At 33.1% G+C, this 26,533-nt stretch overlaps 1 protein-coding gene across 3 annotated transcripts in view; it reads left to right on the top strand.

The window, feature by feature from the left end:
• EYS (eyes shut homolog) overlaps nucleotides 1-26,533 on the top strand; it is a 377,690-nt gene that overhangs the window by 171,540 nt on the left and 179,617 nt on the right. For all 3 annotated transcript variants that reach the window (XM_032299847.1, XM_032299848.1, XM_032299849.1), the window contains one exon: nucleotides 3,885-3,998. In XM_032299847.1, coding sequence (XP_032155738.1) covers nucleotides 3,885-3,998 — 114 coding nt within the window. The remainder of the gene's footprint in view (nucleotides 1-3,884; nucleotides 3,999-26,533) is intronic.

The raw sequence follows: 26,533 nt of genomic DNA, 5'->3' as shown, positions 1-26,533 counted from the left end.
GAGCCAAGAGTAATATTTTAAATCGATGTTGGTATGGCATGCAAAATGTGATTTATAGGTGATAGTGACAAGGATGAAAAGAAGATGCTATAATTCATAACTGATTGTAATAAGCTCAATAAGAGGCAACAATCAGGAAGGGTTGTGAACAGATGTTTGGTGAATAATTAAGCCAGAGGAAGGGCAATCTAAAAAATTTTAAATTATGCTACCTGAGGCTAAAGTGAAGTTTGAAGGGAATAAAACTCTCTTTATTTCAGCATATACTAGAGGAATTTAAGGTCAGTGGAGGAAAGTGAGGAGCAAGAGTGAAGAAATGTAGGGAACGTTAAAAGCTTGGAAACTTGTGAAATAATTTATTTTAATGAGAGTTTGACAGACCTGGCATGGAGAGTTTCAAGTAAAATAGGTAAGACCAGGATGATCTAACAGAGAGAAATATTTGACATGGCTGGTAGTAATGGCCTAGGAAAACAGATTGGTAGTGTATTTTGGTCATAAAAGAGGAAAGAATGTTAGAGCAGAGCTGTGTCTAGAGCAGATCACCTGCAAGGATTTAACTGTAATTTTGTCAGGCAGGCTTTAGGGGGATTTCCTCTCCTATGTGCCCGAGGCCGACTTCATTGGAGCCAAAGTTGAAGAGGCTCTGTAATAAGATTTAATGGGGAGGCCATCTGCGGTGGCTCAAGCCTGTAATTCCAGCACTTTGGGAGGCCATGGTGGGCGTTTCACCTGAGGTCAGGAGTTCAAGACCAGCCTGGCTAATGTGGTGAAACCCCATCTCTACAAAAATACTAAAATTAGCCGGGTATGATGGCCAGCACCTGTAATCCCAGCTACTCCAGAGACTAAGACGGAAGAATCCCTTGAATTGGGAGGCAGGGATTGAGGTGAGCCGAGATTGAGCCATTGCACTCCAGCCTGGGTGACAGAGTGAGAATTTATTTTATTTAAAGTTTGACAGACTTGGCATGGAGAATTACAAGTGAAATAGGTAAGACCATTTTTCTTTATTAGAGAAATATTTTTCTAACAAAGAGAAATATTTGACATGGCTGGTAATAACAGTATAGGAAAATAGCAGATTGGTAGTGTATTTTGGTCATAAAAGAGGAAGGAAGGTCAGAGCAGAGCTATGTCTAGAGCAGATCACCTGCTGGGATTTAACTGTAATTTTGTTAGGCAGGCTTTAGGGGGATTCCTTCTCCTATCTGTCTGAGGCTGACTCCATTGGTGGTAAATGTTTCCTACAGTTTTTCAGTCTTTCTCCTCACTTTCCTCCGATGACCCCAAATTCCTCTAGTATATTCTGAAGTAGGGTTTTATTCCCTTCAAACGTCACTTTAGCCTCAGGTAGCATAATTTACATGGTTTTAGATTGCCCTTCCTCTGGCTTAATAACTCTCCAAAACAAACAACAAAACAAAACAAAAGAAAATATTTAATGGAAGATCTCAATAAACCATTGTAGCCTGTAAAATTCACCTAATCCAATCTTTCAAAGAGTCATTTTGGACTTGATAGAAGCTCGGTACCAAGATCATTACAGAAGTTAATACCAATAATAGCCACTGAATATATTGTCTCTATAACATGGATCAAATTCTAATTTGACTGTACCGGCATTGGTGATAGAAGGTGCAAGTTATATCCCTGATTTATGCTGGGGCATATCAGGTGATTAAAGTTAAGGCAGGCTAGAGAAAAAATGAAAGCACTCAAATTGCTAATTTGGAGTGAATGATAAATCAATTTAATAGACAATCTCTAAAGCATCGGTTTTCACCTGTCCAAAGAGTTTTAAAGGATATTTGGCCAGAAAATTTCTACCATATGTCGGAATATTAATTTGAATGTATGTATTCATAGTTCATGGGATATTGTTTTGGTGGTTTTATTATAATTGCATTGAGTGGTTTGCTTCTTAAGATTTCTTTCTTTTTTCTTTCCTTCCTTCTTTCCATCCCTCCCTCCCTACTTACTTTTATCCTTCCCTCCCTCCCTCCCTCCCTCCCTCCCTTCTTCCTTCCTTCCTTCCTTCCTTCCTTCCTTCCTTCTTTTTTTCTTTCATTTCCTTTTCTTTTCTTTTCTTTCTTTCTTTCCTTCCTTCCTTTTTCTTTCTTTCTTTTTTGCTTTTTTTTCCTTACAGCCATAGGTGCTTTCAACCATTCAACTTTGAGCAGTATAAAAATATCTAGATAGTGCTTCATTACTTTTATAACTTTAAGAATACTTCATTTTCCACTTTAATTATAAATAATTACTTCAATTATAAAATCTCAAAAGATAATGAAGTATGTAGATTTGCCAGAATAATTGAGAATGCTCACTGCATTAGTTTGCTAGAGCTGTCCTAACAAAGTATATACTGCATGGCTTAAACAGAAACTTATTTTCTCACAGTTTTAGATGCCAAAAGTCCAAGATCCAGGTATTGGTAGGTTTGGTTCCTTCTGACACCTATTTGACTGGTCCGTAGACTGCTATCTTCTCCCTATGTCTTTACATTGTCATTTCCCTGTATGTATGTGTACAAACATTCTCCTCTTAGAAGCACATCAGTCATATTGGATTAGGACACACACTACTAACCTTGCTTAGCCTTAGTTGTGTACTTATCTAAAGATGCTGTCTCTAAATACAGAAAATCTGTGATACTGAGGGTTAGGACTGCAACATATGAATTTGACAGAGATGGGTGGGCAAAATTTAGCTTATAAAACTCACTAAGTTTTAATTACATCATGGCCTATTGAGCATTCTACTGTTAATTTAGTTTTTATGTTTGGAAAACATTTTGAAAGAATAATTTTTATTTACATTTTCATTTATATTTTTATTATGTTTAAGGTTGCTTGGAGGTAAATGAAGAAAGAGGAGTTCTGCATTAGTGAAGCAGGGATGTCAGTATAGACGGAATTTGAAAGACATCAATGATAGAGGCAAAAACTACTTATAAATTAAGAGCTTAATTAAACTGAGGGTAAACAGCATATTGCAAATTTACATGCAGTTGTTTTGTAACATTTGTCCACTTGGTATGCCCTGGGATATCCAAGGCACATTCCTCTACTAAGAGTATTATGAGATGATTAACTTTGCATAGAACTAGTTTGTTATGGAAGGCTATATTTCCGAATCTCACTTAAACATACTATTGTAGTCCCACTATGATAGAGTGATAGAAGGTGCAAGTTATATCCCTGATTTATGCTGGGGTGTATCAGGTGATTAAAGTTAAGGCAGGCTAGAGAAAAAGTGAAAGCTCTCAAATTGCTGATTTGGAGTGAATGATAAATCAATTTAATAGACAATCTCTAAAGTCCCACTATGATAGAGGGGGACTACAATAGTATGTGTAAGTGAGATTTGGAAATTTTATATGTCAACAAGAGCAAATAAGTGTTGAATTTGCAAGTTTGTGCACCTATTTTGAGAATCCAGGCAGCCATTTCTCCTTTTGAATTGTTCCTTGGCTAGGGAATAAAGGTTGTGACACAATACACATTTGAATGTGTCACTTTGTAAATTACCACTGCAATGCTATTAGTGTATGTTGAAAAACTGGTACTTATTACATGTATTAATATTAACTACCATGAACACAATTAAAATTTTAAAAAATTATGTAAATTAAGTAAAGCTCAAATACCAGTATCCAGAAAAAATACTTGGATATTATAGTCTGGAGTCAGAAGATGAAAAACTTACATAAAGTATCAAAATTAATTTTTATTTCAGTTTAAATGCATCTTTGTGTAGCATGGTTTTATGGCTGAAATTACATTTGTCATAATTTGATATTTTCATTATTAAAGAATTGAGGAAACTAATGGTTATAACATTGACATGCAATGTAAATAAATGTTTTTTCAATGTTACAGGAAAGAATTGCTCAGAAATAATTGGCCAATGTCAACCACGTATCTGTTTCCATGGAAACTGCAGCAATATTACTTCAAATAGTTTCATCTGGGACTGTGATGAACAATATTCAGGTAAAAATGCATATATACATATACATATGCACAAACAATTTTAGTTTTATGTATTTCAAATTAAATGCGAACTATTTCCTTTATTATTGAAAAATATACTTTTAGAGGTTATATATACTGAACTATTTTATGGTAAAGTTAATAAACCAATTTGTTTAATACGATTAAATCATAATGCAGATAATGTTTTATAGCATAAGAAGAGTTTGAACGCTAGTTTACACGCTTTTCACCATAAAAATACTAATATCTTTCTTCAAACTTGTATTTATGATCAATGAATTTGAAATTTTTAATGTCTTTACTTGATACTTCTTAACCATGAAATGTTAAATTATGGATATTTTTACTGAACACATGTTGAGGTTTCTGCTCATTTAAAAAAAAGTCTGCTAGAAAGAAGATATTATTAAATGTTTTTTGGTATAAAATATGCAGATAAAATATTTTTATCAGAGCCCTATATTTTATTCTATTCAAAATCAATTTGTTAGATAACATTTTTCAAGATAATAATTAAGTAAATGATTTCTTTTTTTTTGCGTGTGGTTACACTAAATGTAAATATATTTGTATGCATTTCTATTTATTATTCTTTAGACTGGCTAAATTAGATGCCATATATTTGTCGACCCTCTCAACTTATTTCCGTTATGCTCTAGTATGTAAGTTTATTCTTGAAATTTAGGAGCCCCCTCAAATGTTTCTCACAAATTCAGCTATTCCAAAACACTGTTGTAATATTTAAAATCTTGTACACTTTTGAACTGTTTTTAAATTTGCTAAGTGTCTCCTTGCATCTTGGAAGAAAAAAAACTTTAGTGTTTTATTTTTAAAATGTAACTTATTGTAATGTTAAAAACTGATTTGATACTTAATTTTTTTAGCTGTTTAATTAAATTCTTGAAACTGATTTTGAGCAAGATGTAGCCAAACTTAGAGGATTCTGTTATTAAAATGTCAAAGTGTCTCAGGGCCATTAGTTTCATTTTCAGAGTCATTCTTTTGAGACTTAAACATTTCTAAAATGTGAATGTTGATGAAAAGCAGCAAGAAAAAGCACATTATGCCATGTTACAATTTTTTAAATAACAGTTTTGTCACAATGAATTAGTTCCATTACTCTATAAGTATTTAACATTTAAAATTATTTGTGAATTTTGCAACTATAATTTTTATTTCAGTTGTGTGAATATCATGACTAATTTGAATCAAAATATGAATTATCGGTGAACCACAGTACATTTCTTATATTTTCTGCTCCACACTTTTCTATATTTGATCAAAACAATGTATTATGCTACCTACTTAACAAAATGTATATTTAAAATTTCACCACAGAAACCAATAACTTTATTTTAAAATATTTTTGCTGAATTCACAAATTCGCAATAGCACTACCAATATTGTCAGATATCTTGCCTTTGGAAGAATAACCTTGCAAAACTTTATTTTAATACATTGGAGGGAAAAATCAAACCATTATTGGAATTAACTGATTATAAATTTGAAGGTTTTGTTGTGTTTTGATTTTTTGAGACAGAGACTCACTGTTTCACCTAGGTTAGAGTGCAGTGGTGAATCTCTAGTCACTGCAACCTCTGCCTCCCAGGCTCCGGTGATTCTCCTGCCTTACCATCCTGAGTAGCCAGAATTACAGGTGCATGTCACCACAGCCGGCTAATAGGATTTTGCCTTGTTGGCCGGGTTGTTCTCAAACTTTTGGCCTTGGCCTCCCAAAGTGCTGGAATTACAGGAGAAAGCCACCCACCCAGCCCAAGCTGGCATTTTCTAACTGTGCGTGAAGTTGTCTACTAGTTGATCTGACACTTTGACAACTGTCACTTTACTTTTTGTATGCACAGAGGAACTTGCAATAAAAAATGAGAAAAATAATTTTGGGACAGTCATTTGATCTAAACGAAAAGTCATGCTTCACAAAGTGATATGTAAGAAGACCTTCTGCTTATGCACCTAACCCATCATCAGAAGACAGCCTTCTAAAATATTTGCTAACATTTTAAAAAGTAGAATGCTGATGGTTCCTCAACTAATGTATGTATTCTGGTTTGTATACAGTCAGTAATGTCACTGATATCCTACAGTGAATAATTAATAGTGGCACAGTTTAGGGACAACTACATATTTATCATCAATTTTCTAGGAAAACATAAATTTGAAACTAAATTTTATTCAAAATGTAAATTGTTTCTTTTGAACTTATTCCTCTATGAGCATTTATTGTAGAATAAGAAATGTTCATCAGTGTATAATAAAATATGTAAATAGTTGTACATTTATACCAAGGGCTGGCAAACTTTCTGTAAAGGGTTAGATGATAAATATTTTAGACTTTTTGAGCCATATGGTCCCAATCACAATGATTCAACTCTGCTATTATAGCATGAGAGCAGCCATAGACATACATAAATGTGTAAATTTCACCACATCAATAAAACTTTTTTTACAAAAATAAGTGGAAGGTGTTTTTGGCTTACTGTTACAGTTTACCGACCACTGTTTTGTACCACACAATAATTGACCAAACCTCTATTAGCAAGAACATATAGGCAATTATCTATAAACCCTATGATGAGACTGGTAGCCTCAATTTTCCTCTTATATGTAACATAAACATAACTCATAATTTCCTGTGACTCTCACTGACCATGCTCAGTGGCAGCCCGGAAGTCCGGTGCTGGAAGTGCAGCATTATTAGTAACCTTCTCTTCATACAAACTGAAATAAGGAGGAATTAGCTATTTTTGGCTGCTGGGGTCTTCCAAGTCCTACAAGCTGTATTTGAATGATTGACACAATAAAATTTGCATCTGGACAGCATTGAAACAGAGGTAGTTTATTACTGGCTATATTATCATATTATCTGCATGTTAAAAAATTAAGTTTCTGCTTATGTATAGCTCCATATCTCACACCCCTGGAAAAGTTGATGGCAGAATTTAAAGTACCAAGTGGTGATTTATCATGCCCATCCCCATTTATTTTAATGCAGCTATATACAATAGCACTTGGTTAAAAAAATCCAGGACAAATGGTATTTTAATATTTGGAGATAATTGTTTCTTCAGCAAAATTCTGTACAGCTAGTGCTCGATTTATGACCATGATTGGTTCTGACAGACCGGTCATAACATGGTTTGATCGTAAGCTGAGTAGGCTATATGCACGTGGAGATGGTAGTGCTGCCGGAAGCTGGTCCACACTGTCGTACACCCAGCTGGGCAACGTTTGCGCTGCCAGATGCGGAGCAGTCGTGGCTAGCGATTGTGGTCGTAAAGTCGAATGGTCGTAAGTTGCATAGGTCGTTAAGTCAATCAATACCTGTATTGTATTCCATGAGCATAAACTGGTGCTATCCTAAGCAAACTAGAATAATTTCCCAATGAAGGTTTGGTAACTATAATGGGGTAATTTTTACATTCTTTTGAGACCTACAGCCTGTGACAAAAGTGTACAGGAAGCATCACATTTAAAAGATATATAAAATATGTCTATATCTATCCATCTGATATGGCTTAACTATTTCCCCAACCAAATCTCATCTTGAATTCCCACGTGTTGTAGGAGGGACCAGTAGGAGGTCAGTGAATCATGGGGGCAAGCCTTTCTTGTGCTGTTCTCATGATAGTGAGTAAGTCTCACGAGATCTGATAGTTTAAAAAAACGAAGTTCCCCTGCACAAGTTCTCTCTCTCTGGCTGCTGCCATCTATGTAAGACATGACTTGTTCCTCCTTGCCTTCCACCATGATTGTGAGTCTTTCCATGCTACATGGAACTGTAGGTCCATTTCACTCTTTATTTTGTAAATTGCTCATTCTTAGGTATGTCTTAATCAGCAGCATGTAAACGAACTAATAGACCATTTATCTGGTTATTTCATATATATTTTCTAATATTTTATTGTTGATTGCTACAAAACTCTTCAGAAACTAATATATTTTTCTGCAGTGATCAACTGTGCATATTAATATATGTTATTTGATATATGAATCTGGATTTATAATTGAGATTATGTTCCAATGAGTCATGGTAAAAGTACAGAAAATTAATATTTCTTATGCCTTATCAATTGGGATTATTATAAAATTAGCCTTTATGTCAAGTTCTCATTGCTTTTGAATTTTATTCCAAACAGAATTTTGGAATTCATATCATTTGGAATATTAGAGTTGTCATACCTAAAGCAGTTTAATAACCCACGCCTAAAGCAAATTTACATTAAGACTCCAAATAAATATGGGATAGAGTATGCCAATCCTATTTTAAAACTAAAGAGCCCTTAGAAAAACAAAGCCTTGATTTTTCAGATATCTCTATATTGTGAAATAGAGTGTAAATAAGAATAATTAGCCATGAGGTCAAACTTCAATTTCAAACATTATAAAATTAAAATTAAGAACTAAAATCTTATCTGAAACCATGTGGAAATTTATTCTTCATTGTAATCCTGAATTTGAAAATGTTATATGAGATTTATGCATCCATTAGAAAGTGACTTATTCTAACAGTATAACTATAAGATTTGTTTCTACATTTTTAAAGGTGTATTTTTGATCAATGCAAGCAGAATTTAAAATTATTATGCTATACATTATTAGTTTATGACACATTTTCAAATATGAATTTGTTGTAAAAACAAGTGATTCTCAGAAAATAAACTCTTTGTTTTTAGTTTAAGACTAAATTAAAGCTACCAAAATCAAATTTAGTTTCAAGCTAGGAAAGTTTATTTGTAAGGATGCTGAGAGGATTGTACCTAAGATAAGTGTTTTTAAAAGGTTTTGCTGTGGCATTCGATAAATAAAAAATTTTCAGAATATGGTAACTTCAACTACCATTTTGGACAGATAATAAGAGATCCAAATATGATTAGTAGAGAATAGTCTAAGATGTTTAGTTAGCAGTTTAAATCAATGGGAAGACAGAATACTTTCCCATGTAAAGTATATATTTCTCCATTTGTGTAATCTTCACCAATGGGTAGAATTTATGAAGAATAGAATTTTGTTCATGGAAAGGAAAGCAGGCAGGAGCTAAATCCGATATAACTTTCTTCATACTTAATAAATGAACTTTAATCCTATTTTGAAACTCAATTTTGGTAGAGGTTGGAAAATTAATCTCTGTCAATTTAACCCTGTCTCTAACCCCCTGCCATGTAGAGAATTGGACTAGCCCTTGCCCTCATAAGTGGAATTTTAAAAATTAATGTGAGTTAAATGAGCTTATAAGCACACATGTATAGTCATTATTAAGACAGCATTTATAAAATTTGGATGATAATTTATTGCAATGTAAATAGTTTTTAAGGCATTGATTAGGTAGGAGTTCATGTAAGTTTACTCTGGGTTGCTATTACTTTTATATTGTCAAACTTTATTTTGTAGTACTTTTTTTCTTGATTCTCTGATCACTATGATAATTATTAGCATTGATGGTGGCTTTTATTTCCAAGCACAGCATAATCCACAATAACATAACATTTAAAAGCAAAGGCTCTGTATCAATTACTAACATGAACAATTTCCTTTGCTACTACTCTTCATCAATAAAGAACTGAATCTTCCTATGAACCTTCCAATTAATTTCTTCCATTGTGATGAATCCTCCATAGACTTATTGGCAAAACGTTATTTCCAAGTGTTCTTCACCCTGCTATAAGATGTCTCGAAATAGTTTATGTGTCTACCAACAAAGTAGTGTATACTGTGAACTTAATAAATAGTAATTGTTGATAATTATGAGATCTCAGGATGCTACTGAAACTTTTTATTGCTTGTATTGAGAAATGAGAGTGTAAATTGATTATAGAATGAAAAGACTTGAATGCTCAGTAAAGCATATAATTTAGCTAATGTTATTAAACAGATATGTGTATATGCCAATTTGAATGTCCTTTTATTGTTTTTCCGTGTATAGAATATTTATTTTTTCCTTTTGTTGGGGTGACAATAATTATATTTATAGGATACAGAGTGATATTTTGATACATCTATACAATATGTAAGGATCAAATCAGAGTAATTGACATATCCATCACTTCAAACATTTATCATTTATTTGTGTTGTGAACTTTCAGAATCGTCTCTTCGAGGTTTTTGAAAATACATAATAAATTACAGTTAATCATATTCACCGTACAGTGTTGTAGAACACCATAAATCATTCCTTCTATCTGGCTATAACTTTGTATCTATCCATTAACCAAACTGTCCCCATCCTCCTTTTCCCTACCCTTCCCAGCATCTAATACTCACAATGCTAGTTCCTACATTCATGAGCTTAAATTTTATTTAGCTTTCACATATGAGTGAGAACATGCAGTATTTAGCTTTCTCTGACTGACCAGTTCGATTAACAAAATGTTCTACAGGTTTATCCATGGTGCCAGGAATGACAGGATTCCATTCTTTTTATGACCAAATAGTATACCATTGTGTATATAGACCACATTTTCTTTATCCAAGCATCTCTTCACAGAGGATGAGGGTGTGACTATCTCTGTGGTATACTAATTTCATGTTCTTTGATTATTTTAACTGCTATTTGATGTGCACCTTTCTTTTTATCAGAAAGTCCATGAACTAGTAAATAAAATAATCTCATTTCTACTTTGCCTTTTAAGCAAATGGTAGAAATATAATTATAATTTGAAATTACTTGACTCCAATGATTGATCTTAAACCAATATAATATGTTGCTTCTCTGGTTTATTCATGAAAATGTCAACAAAGTATTTAATAATGTGGTGTTAGCTGTGTATATTTCTATAAGGCTTATAATATACTATAACCCTTGAAAGCCAATATGACTCACTCACTTTGCCATTTTTAAGTTGTCTTTTTATTAGTGATTTGTAGAAAAACTGTGTATGTCCTGGATAGAAGTCACTTGTCATGTATGCAAATAGTACAAATAATTTTTTTTTTGTCTCTGGCTTACCTCTTTATTTTTGCTTGTTTGTTTATTTATTTATTTGAGATGGAGTTTTGCCCTGTTGTCATGCTGGAATGCAGTGGAGTCATCTTGGTTCACTGCAGCTTCTGCCTCCTGGGTTCAAGTGATTCTTCTGCCTCAGCCTCCTAAGTAGCTGGTACTACAGGTGTGCACCACCATGACCAGCTAATTTTTAATTTGTGTGTGTGTGTATTTTTAGTAGAGACTGGGTTTCACCATGTTGATCAGGATGGTCTCAATCTCCTGACCTCATTATCCACCCATCTCAGCCACCCAAAGTGCTGGGATTACAGGTGTGAGCCACAGTGCCCAGCCATCTTTTGATTTTTTTTTTCATTTAATTATTTTGATGAGCAAAGATGTTCAATGTTAATAAAATCAATTTATCATTTAAAAACACATTTTGTAGGTGTTGTGCCTTCTTTAGGAAACATTTGCATGTTCCAAAGTCACAAAGAATTTCTCTGGAAACTTACAGTTTTAGCCCTCTGTTTAGGTTTATAATCCACTCAATTTTTGCATTTAATGGAAGGTTGTTTTTTTTTTTTAATTGTAATTTAGGTTCGGAGGTACATGTGCAGATCATGCAGGATTGTTGCATAGGTACATACATGGCAAGGTGGTTTGCTGCCTTTATCCCCATCACCTATATCTGCTATTTCTCCCCTCATATTATCCTTCCCATAGCCCCCCTACTGACCGCAGTGTATGATGCTCCCCTCCCTGTGTCCACGTGCTCTAATTGTTCAACACCTGCCTATGAGTGATAACATAATGGCATTTGGTTTTCTGTTCTTGTGTCAGTTTGCTGAGAATGATGGTTTCCAGATTCATCCATGTCCCTGCAAAGGAGACAAACTCATCGTTTTTTATGGCTGCATAGTATTTCATGGTGTATATGTGCCACATTTTCTTTATCCAGTCTATCAATGATGGACATTTGGGTTGGTTCCAGGTTTTTGCTATTGTAAACAGTGCCACAATAAACATACCTGTGCATGTGTCTTTGTAATAGAACAATTTATAATTCTCTGGGTATATACTCAGTAATAGAATTGCTGGGTCAAATGGTATTTCTATTTCTAGATCCTTGAGGAACCGCCACACTGTCTTACACAATGGTTGAACTAATTTGCACTCCCACCAACAGCATAAAAGTGTTCCTATTTTTCCACATCCTCTCCAGCATCTGTTGTCTCCAGATTTTTTAATGATCACCATTCTAACTGGCGTGAAGTGGTATCTCAGTGTGATTTTGATTTGCATTTCTCTAATGACCAGTGATCTTGAGCATTTTTTCATATGTTTGCTGGCCTCATCGATGTCTTCTTTTGTAAAGTGTCTGTTCATATCCTTCACCCACTTTTGAATGGGTTTGTTTTTTTCTTGTAAATCTGTTTTAGTTCTTTGTAGATTCTAGATATTAGCCCTTTGTCAGATGGGTAGATTGCAAAATTTTTTCCCATTCTGTTGGTTGCTGGTTCACTCTAATGATTGTTTCCTTTGCTGTATAGGAGCTCTGGAGTTTAATTAGAACCCATTTGTCTGTTTTGTCTTTTGTTGCCATTGCTTTTGGTGTTTTCGCCATGAAGTCCTTGCCTATGTCTATGTCCTGAAAGGTTTTGCCTAGGTTTTCTTCTAGGGTTTTTATGATGTTAGGTCTTATGTTTAGATCTTTAAACCATCTGGAGTTAATTTTAGTATAAGGTGTCAGGAAGGGATCCAATTTCTGCTTTCTGCACATGGCTAGCCAATTTTCCCAACATCATTTATTAAACAGGGAATCCTTTCCCCATTGCTTGTTCTTGTCAGGTTTGTCAAAGATCAGATAATTGTAGATGTGTGATATTTCTTCTGGGGCCTCTGTTCTGTTCCATTGGTCTATGTCTCTGTTTTGGTACCAGTACCATGCTGTTTTGATTACTGTGGCCTTGTAGTATAGTTTGAAGTCAGGCAGTGTGATGCCTCCAGCTGTGTTCTTTTTGCTTAGGATTGCTTTGGCTATGTGGCTCTCTTTTGATTCCATATGAAGTTTGAAGTGGTTTTTTCCAGTTCTGTGAAGAAGGTCATTGGTAGCTTGATGGGATAGTGTTGAATCTGTAAATTACTTTGGGCAGTATGTCCATTTTCACAATGTTGATTGTTCCCAACCATGAGCATGGGATGTTTTTCCCTCTGTTTGCATCCTCTCTTATTTCCTGGATCAGTGGTTTGTAGTTCTCCTTAAAGAGGTCCTTTAACTCCTTTTTTAGTTTTATTCATAGGTATTTTATTCTCTTTGTAGCAATTGTGAATGGGAGTTCACTTTTGATTGGGCTCTGTGTTTGCCTGTTATTGGTGTATAGAAGTATTGTGATTTCTGCACATTGATTTTGTATCCTGAGACTTTGCTGAATTTGCTTATCAGTTTCAGGAGAGATTTGGGGCTGAGAGGATGGGGTCTTTAAATATACAATCATGTGATCTACAAATAGAGACAATTTTACTTTCTCTCTTCCTATTTGAATATGCTTTATTTCTTTCTCTTGTCTAATTGCCCTGGCTAGAACTTCCAATGCTATATTGAATAGAAGTGGTGAGATAAGATCAACAAAATAGACTACTAGTCAGACTAATAAAAAAGAAAAGAGAGAAGAATCAAATAAATGCAATAAAAAATGATAAAGGGGGCATCACCACCAATTCCACAGAAATACCACCTACCATCAGAGATTACTACAAACAACTCTATGCACACAAACCAGTAAATCTGGAAGAAATGTTTTTTTGTTTTTTTTTAAATATATGGAAATACAGTTCAGCACAATGTGGCAACTGTTTCTTTTACTCATAGATTTACTTGATATCTTATCAAAAATAAATTAAACATATATGTGTGTATGCCTAGTTCCATAATCTCTATTCTATTCCATTTGTCTATTTTTCTTTCCATAGCCAATACTAGTGTTTCTTGCTTAGTGTATATTTATATAGAAACTTGAGGTTCTATAAAACAAATCCTTGAGTTTCTTAGTCTTTATCAAGATTGTTCTAACTATTCTAGATCCTTTGTATATATATAAAAATGTTAGAATCCTGTTGTCAATTTATTTTAAAAATTCTACAGAATTTTAATTCAGCCTGTTTTGTTATTTACCAAATATTTGCCAAGCAGTTATTTGCCAAAATATCTCTTTCCTTTCCTTCTACAGTTACACATATGGTAGACTCAGAATTCTCCTACTGGTCACTGAGGCAATATTCATTTTATTTCAGCCATTTGTGATCCTCTCACTATTCTTCAGATTAGGTAATTTATATGGATACATTTTTCAGTTTACTCATGCATTCTATTTCTGTCTGGTTTTGTTCATTCTTAAAGGACTTTGTGCAGATTTCTGTCTGTTTTTTATGCATAACTTTTCTAGTTTTCAGTGACAGAATTCATCTGAAAAAAGCTATACCACCAACTGAGAATTGCAAATGTCAATGTGGCTCTCTTTCTCTCTCTTTCTTTTTAATTTTCAGAACTTTTATGTGTTTTCAGTGAAATAAGCAATTCTTCAGTGATTCTAAACAGGGCCCTTTCAAGTAGAAGCAGTAATTTGGGACATTTAACTAAAATCAAGTCTGTATAATTAGGCATAAAAATCAATTTATTTTAAAGTGGTCCTGACTTCACTATAATTTGGTAATTGTTTAAAAATGAAATTCACTAATATAAATGAGGAAACCAGTAAATGGAGCACTGTCAAGAGGATTAATTTAAATGGAAAGAGAATTGAACAGAATTTTTCATGTGTTTTTTCTTAATACTAAATGAACCAATTTATGTAAAATACTTGATAAGCATTTAATTAATTTTAGCTTTTGCTACTTTTGCTATTGTTTGGCCTAACAACTTCCCATTCAATTTTATTTCCACTATTTTCTGAATACAGTCAAATCTGGTATCCTTTTTATGGCATTCAGGTGTTTATGTAATTGATGTCTATCTACTTTATAATCATTTTTCAATATTGTCTTAACCAATCATTTGCTCTAACCAACTAGTCTTTGTGATGGTATTATGAACAAGCCATATGCATTCATATTTTCTCTGCTGTCACTCATATTTTATATTTTCTCTAGAACTGTCTTTTTTTTTCCTTCACTTCTGCAAATATTCACTTTCTTTACTCCTCCTACTGATTTACAAAGTTCTTGACAGCAAAGCCTGTGATCCATTCAAATTTACAGCCCTATTTTACAGCACATATAAGGTATTGAATAAATGTTTAATAATGAGGAGAGTAGGAGGTGTAGGGATGTTCTTAATCTTAAAAGAAGTTCAAAGTATTATCATTCTCCTCTGACAGACATATTTGAAAATAGGTCTGCCAATTTTTTAGTCTGAAATCAGAGAGTTATATCTGAGTATTTTTTAGTCTGAGATCACAGAGTTATATCTGAGTATTGTCCATTCTTATTGTCATATGTAGAAAGAAAAGAATCACAGCTTTCTTTCCATGTTTTATTAACAGACAGAAAGAAAAATTGAAAAATATACCATTTCTTAAAAATAAAGTGTATGGTTTTATTTTGGCTACAAATGGCCAAATGGAAAATATGGTACCTACTTATTTTTGACTCAGAGGATATTCAATTTTTATGCAAACTGAAAATTACATGATTGCTTTTTTTTTGTTTTGTTTTAAAAGTGAAAAAAATGTAATAACTACTTTTAGCCTTGTAATATTGAATGCGTCAGTTGGCTCCCTTTGTAGAAATGTTGAATTGGCTATCACTGGTGACAGCTGTTCTATACATCACAGTAATACTGCTTATATAATTGTGCTAATTTTCCACTTCTAATTTGTCATTTTTGGTGATTTAAAAATCGCTTGATGACTGCCTGAAAAATGACTGAGGTTTTTTCCTATATTAAGTAATTTTTGCTGGTAAAGTGTAAGTCTTTTAATGAGTTCTTGAATCCTGTTGAAGTCTGCATATTTTCATTCTTTGTTCAACTAAACAGGTGTGACAATTTATAGAATTCCATGCAGAGACATCTCTCTAATTACTCCATCTTGGGACTTAGAAATGTGTTTTATGGGGAAATGCCATAAGCTTATTTTTTAGATACAGGAACATTTCTGAACATATGGCTTCAACTTTTATTTAGTACAAAAACTTGAGAATGAAAATCTAGAAAGTTGAATTTACAAGGTATTTTACCTTTTCTCTGTAGGCAACCTTATTATTGTATCTTTTTTGGGATGCTTGGTGATATTACACTTTCAGAAGCTGGCTAAAAGCACAATATCATAATTATTAAAGTATCATCACTCTTTCAATAGATATGATACTTGATTGCCTAGAATGTTGATTTGATTAGTGTGATAAAAATTCTTAATTTTTATAACCTACTTCAATATGTCCAGCCTTATATTAATAACCATATCAAATTCATATTGTATAGATTTAAAAGCAATTTTAGAAATGGTTTGTAATAAATGAACGTTTCCTGATTCAAGATAAAGATTTGCAAATGATTAATACGTTTCAAACTCAAATTATGCTACAGTTCAAGGGAATTATCTATCAAGATTAAAAACAAATTTAAAAATAACCTGATAAGTGAATTAAATTAAGGTGTACATATAAACATCTTAATGAGAAATCAATTCTGTAAATTTGGATGCAAATGTAATTTCTTTTTCTGTCCTTTAATCATTAGATTTGATTCTGTTGGTATTTGTTAGTCTATCTATCTATGGTAGATCAACACTGATGGCAGGGAATACTTGAAATTAGACCTTTTAAGGAACATCTTTAACAGAGGTTATTCTGTTTGGTAAAACAAATATCATGAATCATGGCAGATGAATCCACCATTTGGTGTTTAGGACTCAAGGTTTCACTTCAGGAGCAGGGTCACAAAAAACTGAAGCTTCTCTAATTTAATCATGATTGTTAGTTGGCAAGTTACTTTTTTTAAATAAGAGAGTAATCGTCATATATTCTCCATGACAAAATTTTACTTAACTAATTGCTCTTAGGAGATTATACACTTGTATAATGAGGATTATCATTGATACAATGAGAAATGCAGAACGAACATCATTTTTAGCTTACTGAAATCATGTAATTGGTTCTGTAATATTCCTGAATTATTTATTATTTTCTGAGTCAAATGTTTTAAAAATGGAATAAATTAAATTACTCCAGGAAGAGAAAGCTGGGGAAAGTGTGTGTGTGTGTGTGTGTGTGTGTGTGTGTGTGTGTCAAGAAGTACAAAAATTTATATAATGAGTATATACTTTATGTAAGATAAACAACATATGTCAGATGATTTTTATTTCACTGATTTTAAAAGTTATTGACCGATGACTTTCTGATTAAATCACAGATGTTAATTTTAAAATGATGCCTTCTTATCCTTTTCAGAATTTCTTCATAGAAAAGTAACTATCTGGCTACTTATCATTAGCTAAATATAAAATTATTTTCAAATAAATATTCTTGACCACAACAAATTTTGTTAGTGTAGCATTATGTGTAAATTTAGCCCTATAATTTTGAATTTTCAGTTTATTGTAAAATGCTGAAATATTATTAATAAAATCATTGTTTCACTGCGTGTGTGTGTGCGTATATATATATATATATATAAAGACCAATGGCAGAAATATTAAATACAAATGTTATTGAATAAATGAAAAGCAGTAGCATTTTTTATTTGAAAGGGAGTCTTGCTCTTTTGCCAGGCTGGAGTGCAGTGACACAATCTTGGCTCACTGCAAACTCCATCTCCCAGATTCAAGTGATTCCCCTGTCTCAGCCTCCTGAGTAACTGGGACTACAGGCGTGCACCACCAGGCCCAGCTAATTTTTTGTATTTTAGTAGAGACCAGGGTTTCACCATGGCCAGGATGGTCTTGATCTTCTGACTTCATGATCCGTGATCTGTCCACCTCGACCTCCCAAAGCACTGAGATTACAGGCGTGAACCACTGTGCCCGGCCAGTAGCTTTTTTTTTTTTTAATCTCACCAAATATAGTTTGTTTTTATGACCAAAAATAAAGAACTACTTGTACATTTTTAGTGTTATGAACTCTGCACAATGTTTTCATACAAAGATGGCACTCAATGATTTTAACTATAAGAAAAGAAAGGCAATAACAGTTAAGTGCTATATCTATTTCAGACTCTTAGACAGTTGGACTAGGAAGTGGTTACTTTTCCCAAAAGAGACACTATAATTTTCTCAGTAAGTTTATTTTGAATGCTGATAAAACACTTCTGTCTGAAAAAATCTGACTTTTATCAATAGCTGAATCTCTGGGATTTTAGTCTATATTGCAAGCATATTTTTCCTCTATCCTGTTGATGTATGTTTTTCTTATCCTTGGCCAAAATGCAAGTCTCTTTGTTTCTGACATTCTCAGGTGCTCTCATTTCTTTCTTAAGCTTTCCTGCTGTGCTGTTCACTTCCAGTTCTTTCAACACTTTTAATTCTTAGTGCTCTTACATCTTCACTAAAGTTTTTACTGGTCATCTATTTCTATGTAATAAACTAACCCTAAATTAAGTGGCTTAAAACAATGACAACATTTATTTTCATAAATCAGCAATTTTATTTTGATTTTGCTCTGATTACTGTCATTGGGGGTATTGCAAAGACTGGGTATTGAATTATCTAAAGATTGCTTACTCACAAATCTGGAAGTTGATGCCAGCCATTGGCTTAGATGTTAGCTGATGCTATCTGTTGGAAGACTTACATGCTGACTTTCTACATGGCATCGGCGTCCCTATACATGGTACTAAATTCCACACCCTTCAATAGAGACATTGAAGGGTGCGGAATTGATTCTTTCAAATGATTCAGACATCTGAATCATTCTACATTTCTTTTCTTTTTTTTTTTTTTTTTTTTTTTTTAGATACAAACCCTATAACCAACATTATTATTTTTCCTGTGGAGGAAATATTATTTAGCAGGAAAATATTTGTCTTTAGGTTCAAGGACTTTAATGTGACCTCATATCTGCTGTTTATTAATCTTGTCCAAAGCGTTTACCTTTTCTAAAGCTGAATTTTTTTATGTGCAGTGGTTGAGTAAAAAACAAAAAACAGCATTATTTTGAAGTTTAGTTAGATCTTGTATCTAAAATATGAATATTGTGCTTGGCATCTAGAAAGTACCAAATTATTAATTAGTGGTTTTATATTGCATAAATTTTTGTTCTTTTGTAACTAATCAAAATCCAGATGTCATAGTTACTGACCACAGTTGGTGGAAATCCCAACATTTTTTTAAAGCTTTAAAAATATAATGGTCTGTACATTCAGCAATGCTGCCAATACACTATGTCCATCTTTACTTAGGTATTGACATAGTAACCTCTTTAATTGTCCATTGCTTCTTTTTCAAATTCTTCAATATGTTTGGGTATGTTTTGTTTGCTTTTTGTTCAGTTTCTCTTTCCTAAAGTTTTCCTTACTTAATCCCCATCAAGGAGATTATTTTTATCTCCTACACAGAAATTACATATCAACTTTATCTATTATTTATCAATTTATTCTTAACCACACAGTTCCTTACATTTTTTCTCTAGTTTTATTTGCTTTAACCTGTCTACTTACAACATTCTGACCTGAATTATTCTCCTTATCGATAGACTGATGTAATATGTTACATGAATTTAGCATAACTGGATCCATTATTTGATAGATACTTTTTAATGTCTAAGAACCGTGGATTTAATTCCATTATATTACCTGATAGATGTAGATGACCTGTGAGGGTAAATTGCTTCATTTTGTTAAACCTGTGCCATTGCTTATGAGAGCATAACCTAGGGACCTTAGGAGTTTGAACCCAGGGAAAATTATATAGATTTTTAGCACATAAGAGAGGATATACCAAATAAGAGTACATTATTAAAAACTACAAATCTTGGAGAAAAAATAGTTTTATAAAGACAATATTTATAAGAACCAACCTAGGAATTAAGTAAGAAAAATAATGAATTTTAAATAAAATATGCCTAAATACATAAACCAATTAATTAGAGGGAGTGATGGCTCTCAAATACAGAAATATATGTTGTTTAGTGTTCGACTTACTCATTTGAACTTCATCTGTAAATTTTTCCTGTAAGTAAAATCACATTTTTGTACAAATAAGACAATTTATATTTCTGTTTATGTGCTACATTATTGAATTCTATGCTCTAGTGAATTCCAAATAATTTGTAAGTCATAATCAATGAAGAGTTGTTCAAGAAATTCAAGGTGTGTTATTCAAAAGTTCATCAAATTTGTAAGTGATACATTAAAAAATTTTTTAATTTGTGCCAGAAATGTTTCCATAAGAATATGTATCTGACATTTTAATGATAGCACTTGATTTTCATAGATATAGAAAATACAACTTGTAAAATAATTATAAAACATCTCTACTTTTGTGATCATCCTAACGTACTGCCTTCCAAGAGAAAACATGGATCTGCTAAAAATATCTGTATTCTTCCATGATGATTATGGTTACTAGACATAAATGGCATTCAGACTTACAATTTTTTTTTTTTTTTGACACGAAGCTTCATTCTTGTTGCCCAGGCTGGAGTGCAATGGCACAATCTTGGCTCACTGCAACCTCCAGCTCCTGGGTTCAAGCAATTCTCCTGTCTCAGCCTCCCGAGTATTTGGGATTACAGGCATGTGCCACCACACCCGGCTAATTTTGTATTTTTAGTAGAGAAAAGGTTTCTGCATGTTGGTCAGGCTGGTCTTGAACTCCCATCCTCAGGTGATCCACACACCTCAGCTTCCCAAAGTGCTGAGATTAAAGGCATGAGACACCACACCCTGCTTACAAAATATTTTGTTTTAATTACATTTCGTCTTCAGTATTGGTACACACTTCTTTATATGGATCTCCCAACTCTATGACTTCATTTTTGAGAAATAATTAAACAAATACATATTCTAGTGTATCTCATGATCTCCTTCAAAGTACATGGAAATTGATAATGTTAATTTGTGTACAAAGAATGTACTAATTATTCAGTTACTGAGTAATGTGAATAACGACAGCATGAACAAATGTAATCATCTTTAAACTATATATAGAAGCATTTAACAGCATAAAAAATAGTATAATTTAACCAAATTTCTTCTCCCATTTAGGTTCTATATTTAGTTTTTGAATGTCACATTTAAAGCTAAAATCCCATGAAAATGTTATGAAATACAGTCTAACATGTCAATACCATGTTATTTTAAGGTTAAGATATCTTAAAATATTTTATTAGAAATAGAATAGTAATGGCAATTTACATAATCCACTTAATTTCTGTTTTGAACAAGAATACGAATACTTGTGATTCAAAGTAGAGAAAAAAATAGTCAACTAGTATTTTCTGTAGCATTTATTTTACGGTAAGGAATATTTTCCTTAGTAATGGCTCTGGCTACTTAATGCTATCATATTCTGAATTTATCAATTATTTCAACATAAATTACAATGATATCAAAGGAGGAGTTAGTGAAAAGCTGATTGTGATGATGCTAAGCAAGCAGTCTGAGATCTGAAAATCATTGGTTTTACTCTCTTATACTAATACAATATGCAATCCCAGCATTCATAGCCATTATTTCATTAGTTGATTTTGTGAAATTTTTTTTTTTTCCAGACAGTGTTTCACTTTGCTGCCCAGGCTAGAGTGCAGTGGCATGATCACAACTCACATCAGCCTCAACTTCCTGGGCTCTAGTAATTCTCCCACGTCAGCCACTAAAAGTAGCTGGGACCACAGGCATACTACCATATGATTTTTTTTTTTTTAAAGATGACGTCTCAGTATGTTGCCCAGGCTGGTGCTTTTGTAAACAGTCCATGCTATCCTTTTTTTTATAGCTTTATCTTTAATTTTAGAACTGAACACTATATCCAGATCCATCTTCTTAAGTGAATTTGGCATGTAGGTAACAATTTTCCTTCTTGAATAACACTTAACAACTTTTACATTAATGTGGATGACACATCAAATTCCAGAGATTTACAGTTAGCTCTCTTTGTATATAGTATTCACATATAATCAGTCTTTACATCAGCTCAGTTACTTAAAAATTTCAAATTATATTCATGTCTTTGGACTGGCTAACACAGTACTAGCCATATAAAATCATTTAACATTTAAATGTGAGTTCTATTTTATAGCATGGTTAATGACAATATATTGTCTTCTTGATTAATCGGTATTACTTTTAATGCAAAAGTATGAGAAGGTGTACTTAGATTGGTCAGGTTGTATCAAGGGCATCTAGCTTCATAAATTATAAAACCACACTAATATATTAAATTCAAATTAACTTAACAATGTTGATAACAACAAGTTCTATTTATTGAGTACTTGCTAAGTCCTGGGCATTGTATTCATTGTATTTTATGTATTATTTATGTTTAATCTTCAGAATGATCCCAAATGCTAATTGCCACTGTACTTTGCACCCATTAGAGAAAGGAAAACTCAGAATGCTTTCATGAGTTTAAAACTTTCTAAAGTCTATAGCGTACTAGTGGTAGAAGGAATGTTTTTAAAGATTAATAACATCAGCAGATTTTTCTCCTTAATTCTCAGTTGGAGACAATATTTTAATTGCTTACATATACTCTTCTCTTGCTTGCTATTGGTCCTTTAAAGAAAGCACATTTTAAGGAAGATGATATTACCATAAAGTCTTCTAGAAACATCTATTTCCCGAGCAAGTATTATTTTGTATCTAACCTCTAATATATACAATTTTAAAAGCCATAAATAAAATTTAAAATGCCATGTGGAGGAAGCTTGTGCATTTTTCTTTGCTATGATTTTAAGTCACAGTACAATCTGGCAATTGCTATACTTAGGCTAAAGCTAGGGACTTAAAATCTTTGAAAATTTACTTACATCATTTCCTCAACAGATGCTTGGCAGAAAGATGCCTATGTATAGCTGAGAAAGAAAGTTCTTTGAGGATAGTGAGAGATTTGTTGAAGTTTGAATTCCTCTGGCTTTTTGTGACCAAAAAAAATAGAACTGAATGGCATTCACCAGTATTAATAGCAAAATGTCCCCCTTTCTTGAAAAATATAAATTAAACATTTTAAATAAATAAAAAATAGAATAATTTTAAAAGAAAAATAACATTTGATTTTTTGCGAAGTTTGTATGAGTCATAGATTTGAAAGTGTATACATTTTCTTTCTTATACTTTGAGTTTTGATCCTATATTTAGATTCACTGACCTAAAATATTTGATAAAATAATATATAAAAATATTATGTCCTTGAAAATTTTAATGGAAAAGAAATACATATCTATATGTATTTCCCAGATAGAAAATATTTTTTGTGATTATTCAAAAGTGTAACTGAAAGAATTTCACTGAAATAAAACTGATTTTTAAAATTTTGTCTGTCTGAACTACTCACATCAAAAAAATTGTTGTTACCATGCTTCTTGCAATTTAATGATTAACAGAGTCTATGAACTCATAAAACTTGATGTATTATATTAAGGTTGCTAGAACTGGCAAGTGAAACTGAAAAAAGTCCAGTTAAATTTGAATTTCAGAAAAGGAATGGATGTATTATTATATCTCATATATTGAATTGGAAATACTTATAATGAAAAATATTGTTCTATCAGAAATTCAAATTTAATCGTGTATGATGTATATTATCTGGCAACCCTGTAAGGGAATTTGAACTTTGATTTTATTTCTTCTTTGCTTCAGAGAAAATGTAATTAGATCAAAGAAGTAAAGAAAGATATTTAAGTAGAGTGCACATAAAATATTAAATAAAGTGAGATATTCCTTATACCATATTTCATAGAATCATAAACTTTTAACACCTGTGACGGACATTAAAGATACATTTCACAGAAATGAATGAGACATTTCTGTGGAAGAGAATAGATTTTCAGTTTTGGTTTGTTTTCCTTACAATGTAACAATCACCAGAACTGAAATTGCTCTCTCAGAATTCCCCTTCTTTTGGGCTTCCATAGAATTTACACTACTCATGTGTATACCAATGTGTACGTTTTTTTTATTTGTGCTTTTCTTAATGGGAAACCTTTGTCTGAATGAACCAAAGGCACACAAATACTTAAAAGGACCCTGGATTACAGAAGGGTCATAATGAAAAAAAGAGGTTATATTCAGCTTCTGACATGCAAAATAGGGCCATGCATCCAAAAATAAAGAAATAAATAACTTTAAAAGGATGGCCATTACATTGTAAGTCGATCCTGAAGGACCCAGTCATGGACTTCTCTCTCATGGTGCATAATATTTGTGAACTGAATCTAATATAGCTAATTTAATTTATAGCTTAGTGGGAATAATAGCAAAGTCCTACAAAAAGTCAGAATAAAACTTCCCCTAGTCTTGCCACAAAAGGCCTAAAAAGGAGGCTTTGAAAAGAGAAAACACAAAAAGAAGTTAGATATGTATCACTGTCTCTTCTAGCTTTGGCTCTGAGTAGGAGGAAGCATCAGGAGAGCATCTCTTGCCATGATTCCCTGTTTAGGGTTCTGGAAACAGAGTTTTTCATCACTTTCTCTTTAGAATAAAATGTCATAGGAATACTCAGGGGGTTAATTTTCCTGAGCTCCCCTTAGTTCTTCTCATGTATAAAAGAAATAGAGAAGCCAGTGAGAATCAGGCTGGAGACTTTGGGGAAAGGAACAAATAGGGCATTGGGATTCTTAAAATCAGTGATGTGACTTCTTTATTTTCAAGAGTAATGTTTACCTGATAGTAATTAATCCCTTCTAGCTTGTAGTCATTTTAGGTATATCTCTCTATTTATTATCTTTGTCTATGGTGTTTTTCATTGAAAAATAAGCTGTAATCAAAATCTGTACATTCTTTTTTTCATTGTACTTTGGGCTCTGGGGTACATGCGCATATCCTGCATCCCGCAGAATTGTTCCATAGGTACATACATGCCATGGTGGTTTGCTGTCTCCGTTCCCCCACCCTGTGGCCTACATGAGGCATTTCTGTCAGTGTTATCCCTCCCCATCCTCCCCACCACCCCCACTATCCCTCTACTCCCCTCCACCCCCGCACCTAGCTCTGTGAGTGTTGTTCACTTACCTGTGCCAAAGTGTTCTCATTGTTCATCACCCGCCTATGAGTGAAAACATGTGGTGTTTGGTTTTCTGTTCTTGTGTTAGTTTGCTGAGAGTGATGGTTTCTAGATTCATCCATGTCTCTACAATGGCAACAAACTCCTCATTTTTTATGACTGCATATGATTCCATGATGTAGATGTGCCACATTTTCTTTATCTAGTCTATCATCGGTGGGCATTTGGGTTAGTTCCAGGTCTTTGCTATCGTAAACAGCTCTGCAATGAACATATGTGTGCATGTGTCTTTATAACAGAACGATTTGTAATCCTTTGGGTATATATCCAGTAATAGGATTGCTGGGTCAAATGGAATTTCTATTTCTAGATCCTTGAGGAATTGCCACATTGTCTTCCATAATGGTTTAACTAATTTATACCCCCACCAACACTGTAAAAATGTTTCTATTTCTCTACATCCTCTCCAGCATCTGTTGTCTACAGATTTTTTAATGATCGCCATTCTTACTGGTATGAGATGGTATCTCAATGTGGTTTTCGTTTGCATTTCTCTAATGACCAATGATGATAAAGCACTTTTTTTTATATGTTTGTTGCCCGCATATATGTCTTCTTTTGAAAGGTGTCTGTTCATATCCTTCACCCACTTTTGAATGGGTTTGTTTGTTTTTTTCTTGTAAATTCGCTTTAGTTCTTTGTAGACTCTGGATATTAGCCCTTTGTCATATGGGTAGATTGCAAAATTTTTCCCCATTCTATTAGTTGCTGGTTCACTCTAATGATTGTTTCTTTTGCTGTGCAGAAGCTCTGGAGTTTAATTAGATCCCATTTGTATATTGTGGCTTTTGTTGCCCTTGCTTTTGGTTTCTTATTCATGAAATCCTTGCCTGTGTCTATGTCCTGAATGGTGTTGCCTAGGTTTTCTTCAAGGGTTTTTATGGAGTTAGTTCTTATGTTTAAATCTTTAATCCACCTGAAGTTTATTTTTGTATAAGGTGTCAGGAAGGGGTCCAGTTTCAGCTTCCTGCATATGGCTAGCCAGTTTTCCCAACACCATTTATTAAACAGGGAATTCTTTCCCCATTGCTTGTTTTTGTCAAGTTTGTCAAAGATCAGCTGGTTGTAGATGTGTGGCATTGCTTCGAAGGCCTCTGTTCTGTTCTATTGGTCTTTATCTCTGTTTTGGTACCAGTACCATGCTGTTTTGATTACTATAGCCTTGTAGTATAGTTTAAAGTCAGGTAGCATGATGCCGCCAGCTTTGTTCTTTTTGCTTAGGATTGTCTTGGCTATGCGGGCTCTCTTTGGTTCCATATGAAGTTTAAAGTGTTTTTTTTTTAGTTTTTTGAAGAAGGCCAATGGTAGCTTGATGGGGATAGCATTGAATCTATAAATTACTTTGGACAGTATGACCATTTTCACAATATTAATTCTTCTTA

This window comes from Sapajus apella, unplaced genomic scaffold (assembly GCF_009761245.1).
Source record: "Sapajus apella isolate SASKATOON/1434 unplaced genomic scaffold, GSC_monkey_1.0 scaffold41, whole genome shotgun sequence".
Lineage (NCBI taxonomy): Eukaryota > Metazoa > Chordata > Mammalia > Primates > Cebidae > Sapajus > Sapajus apella.
The sequence above is the reverse complement of the archived record's forward strand: the minus strand, read 5'-3'. Positions and strand labels throughout refer to the sequence as shown.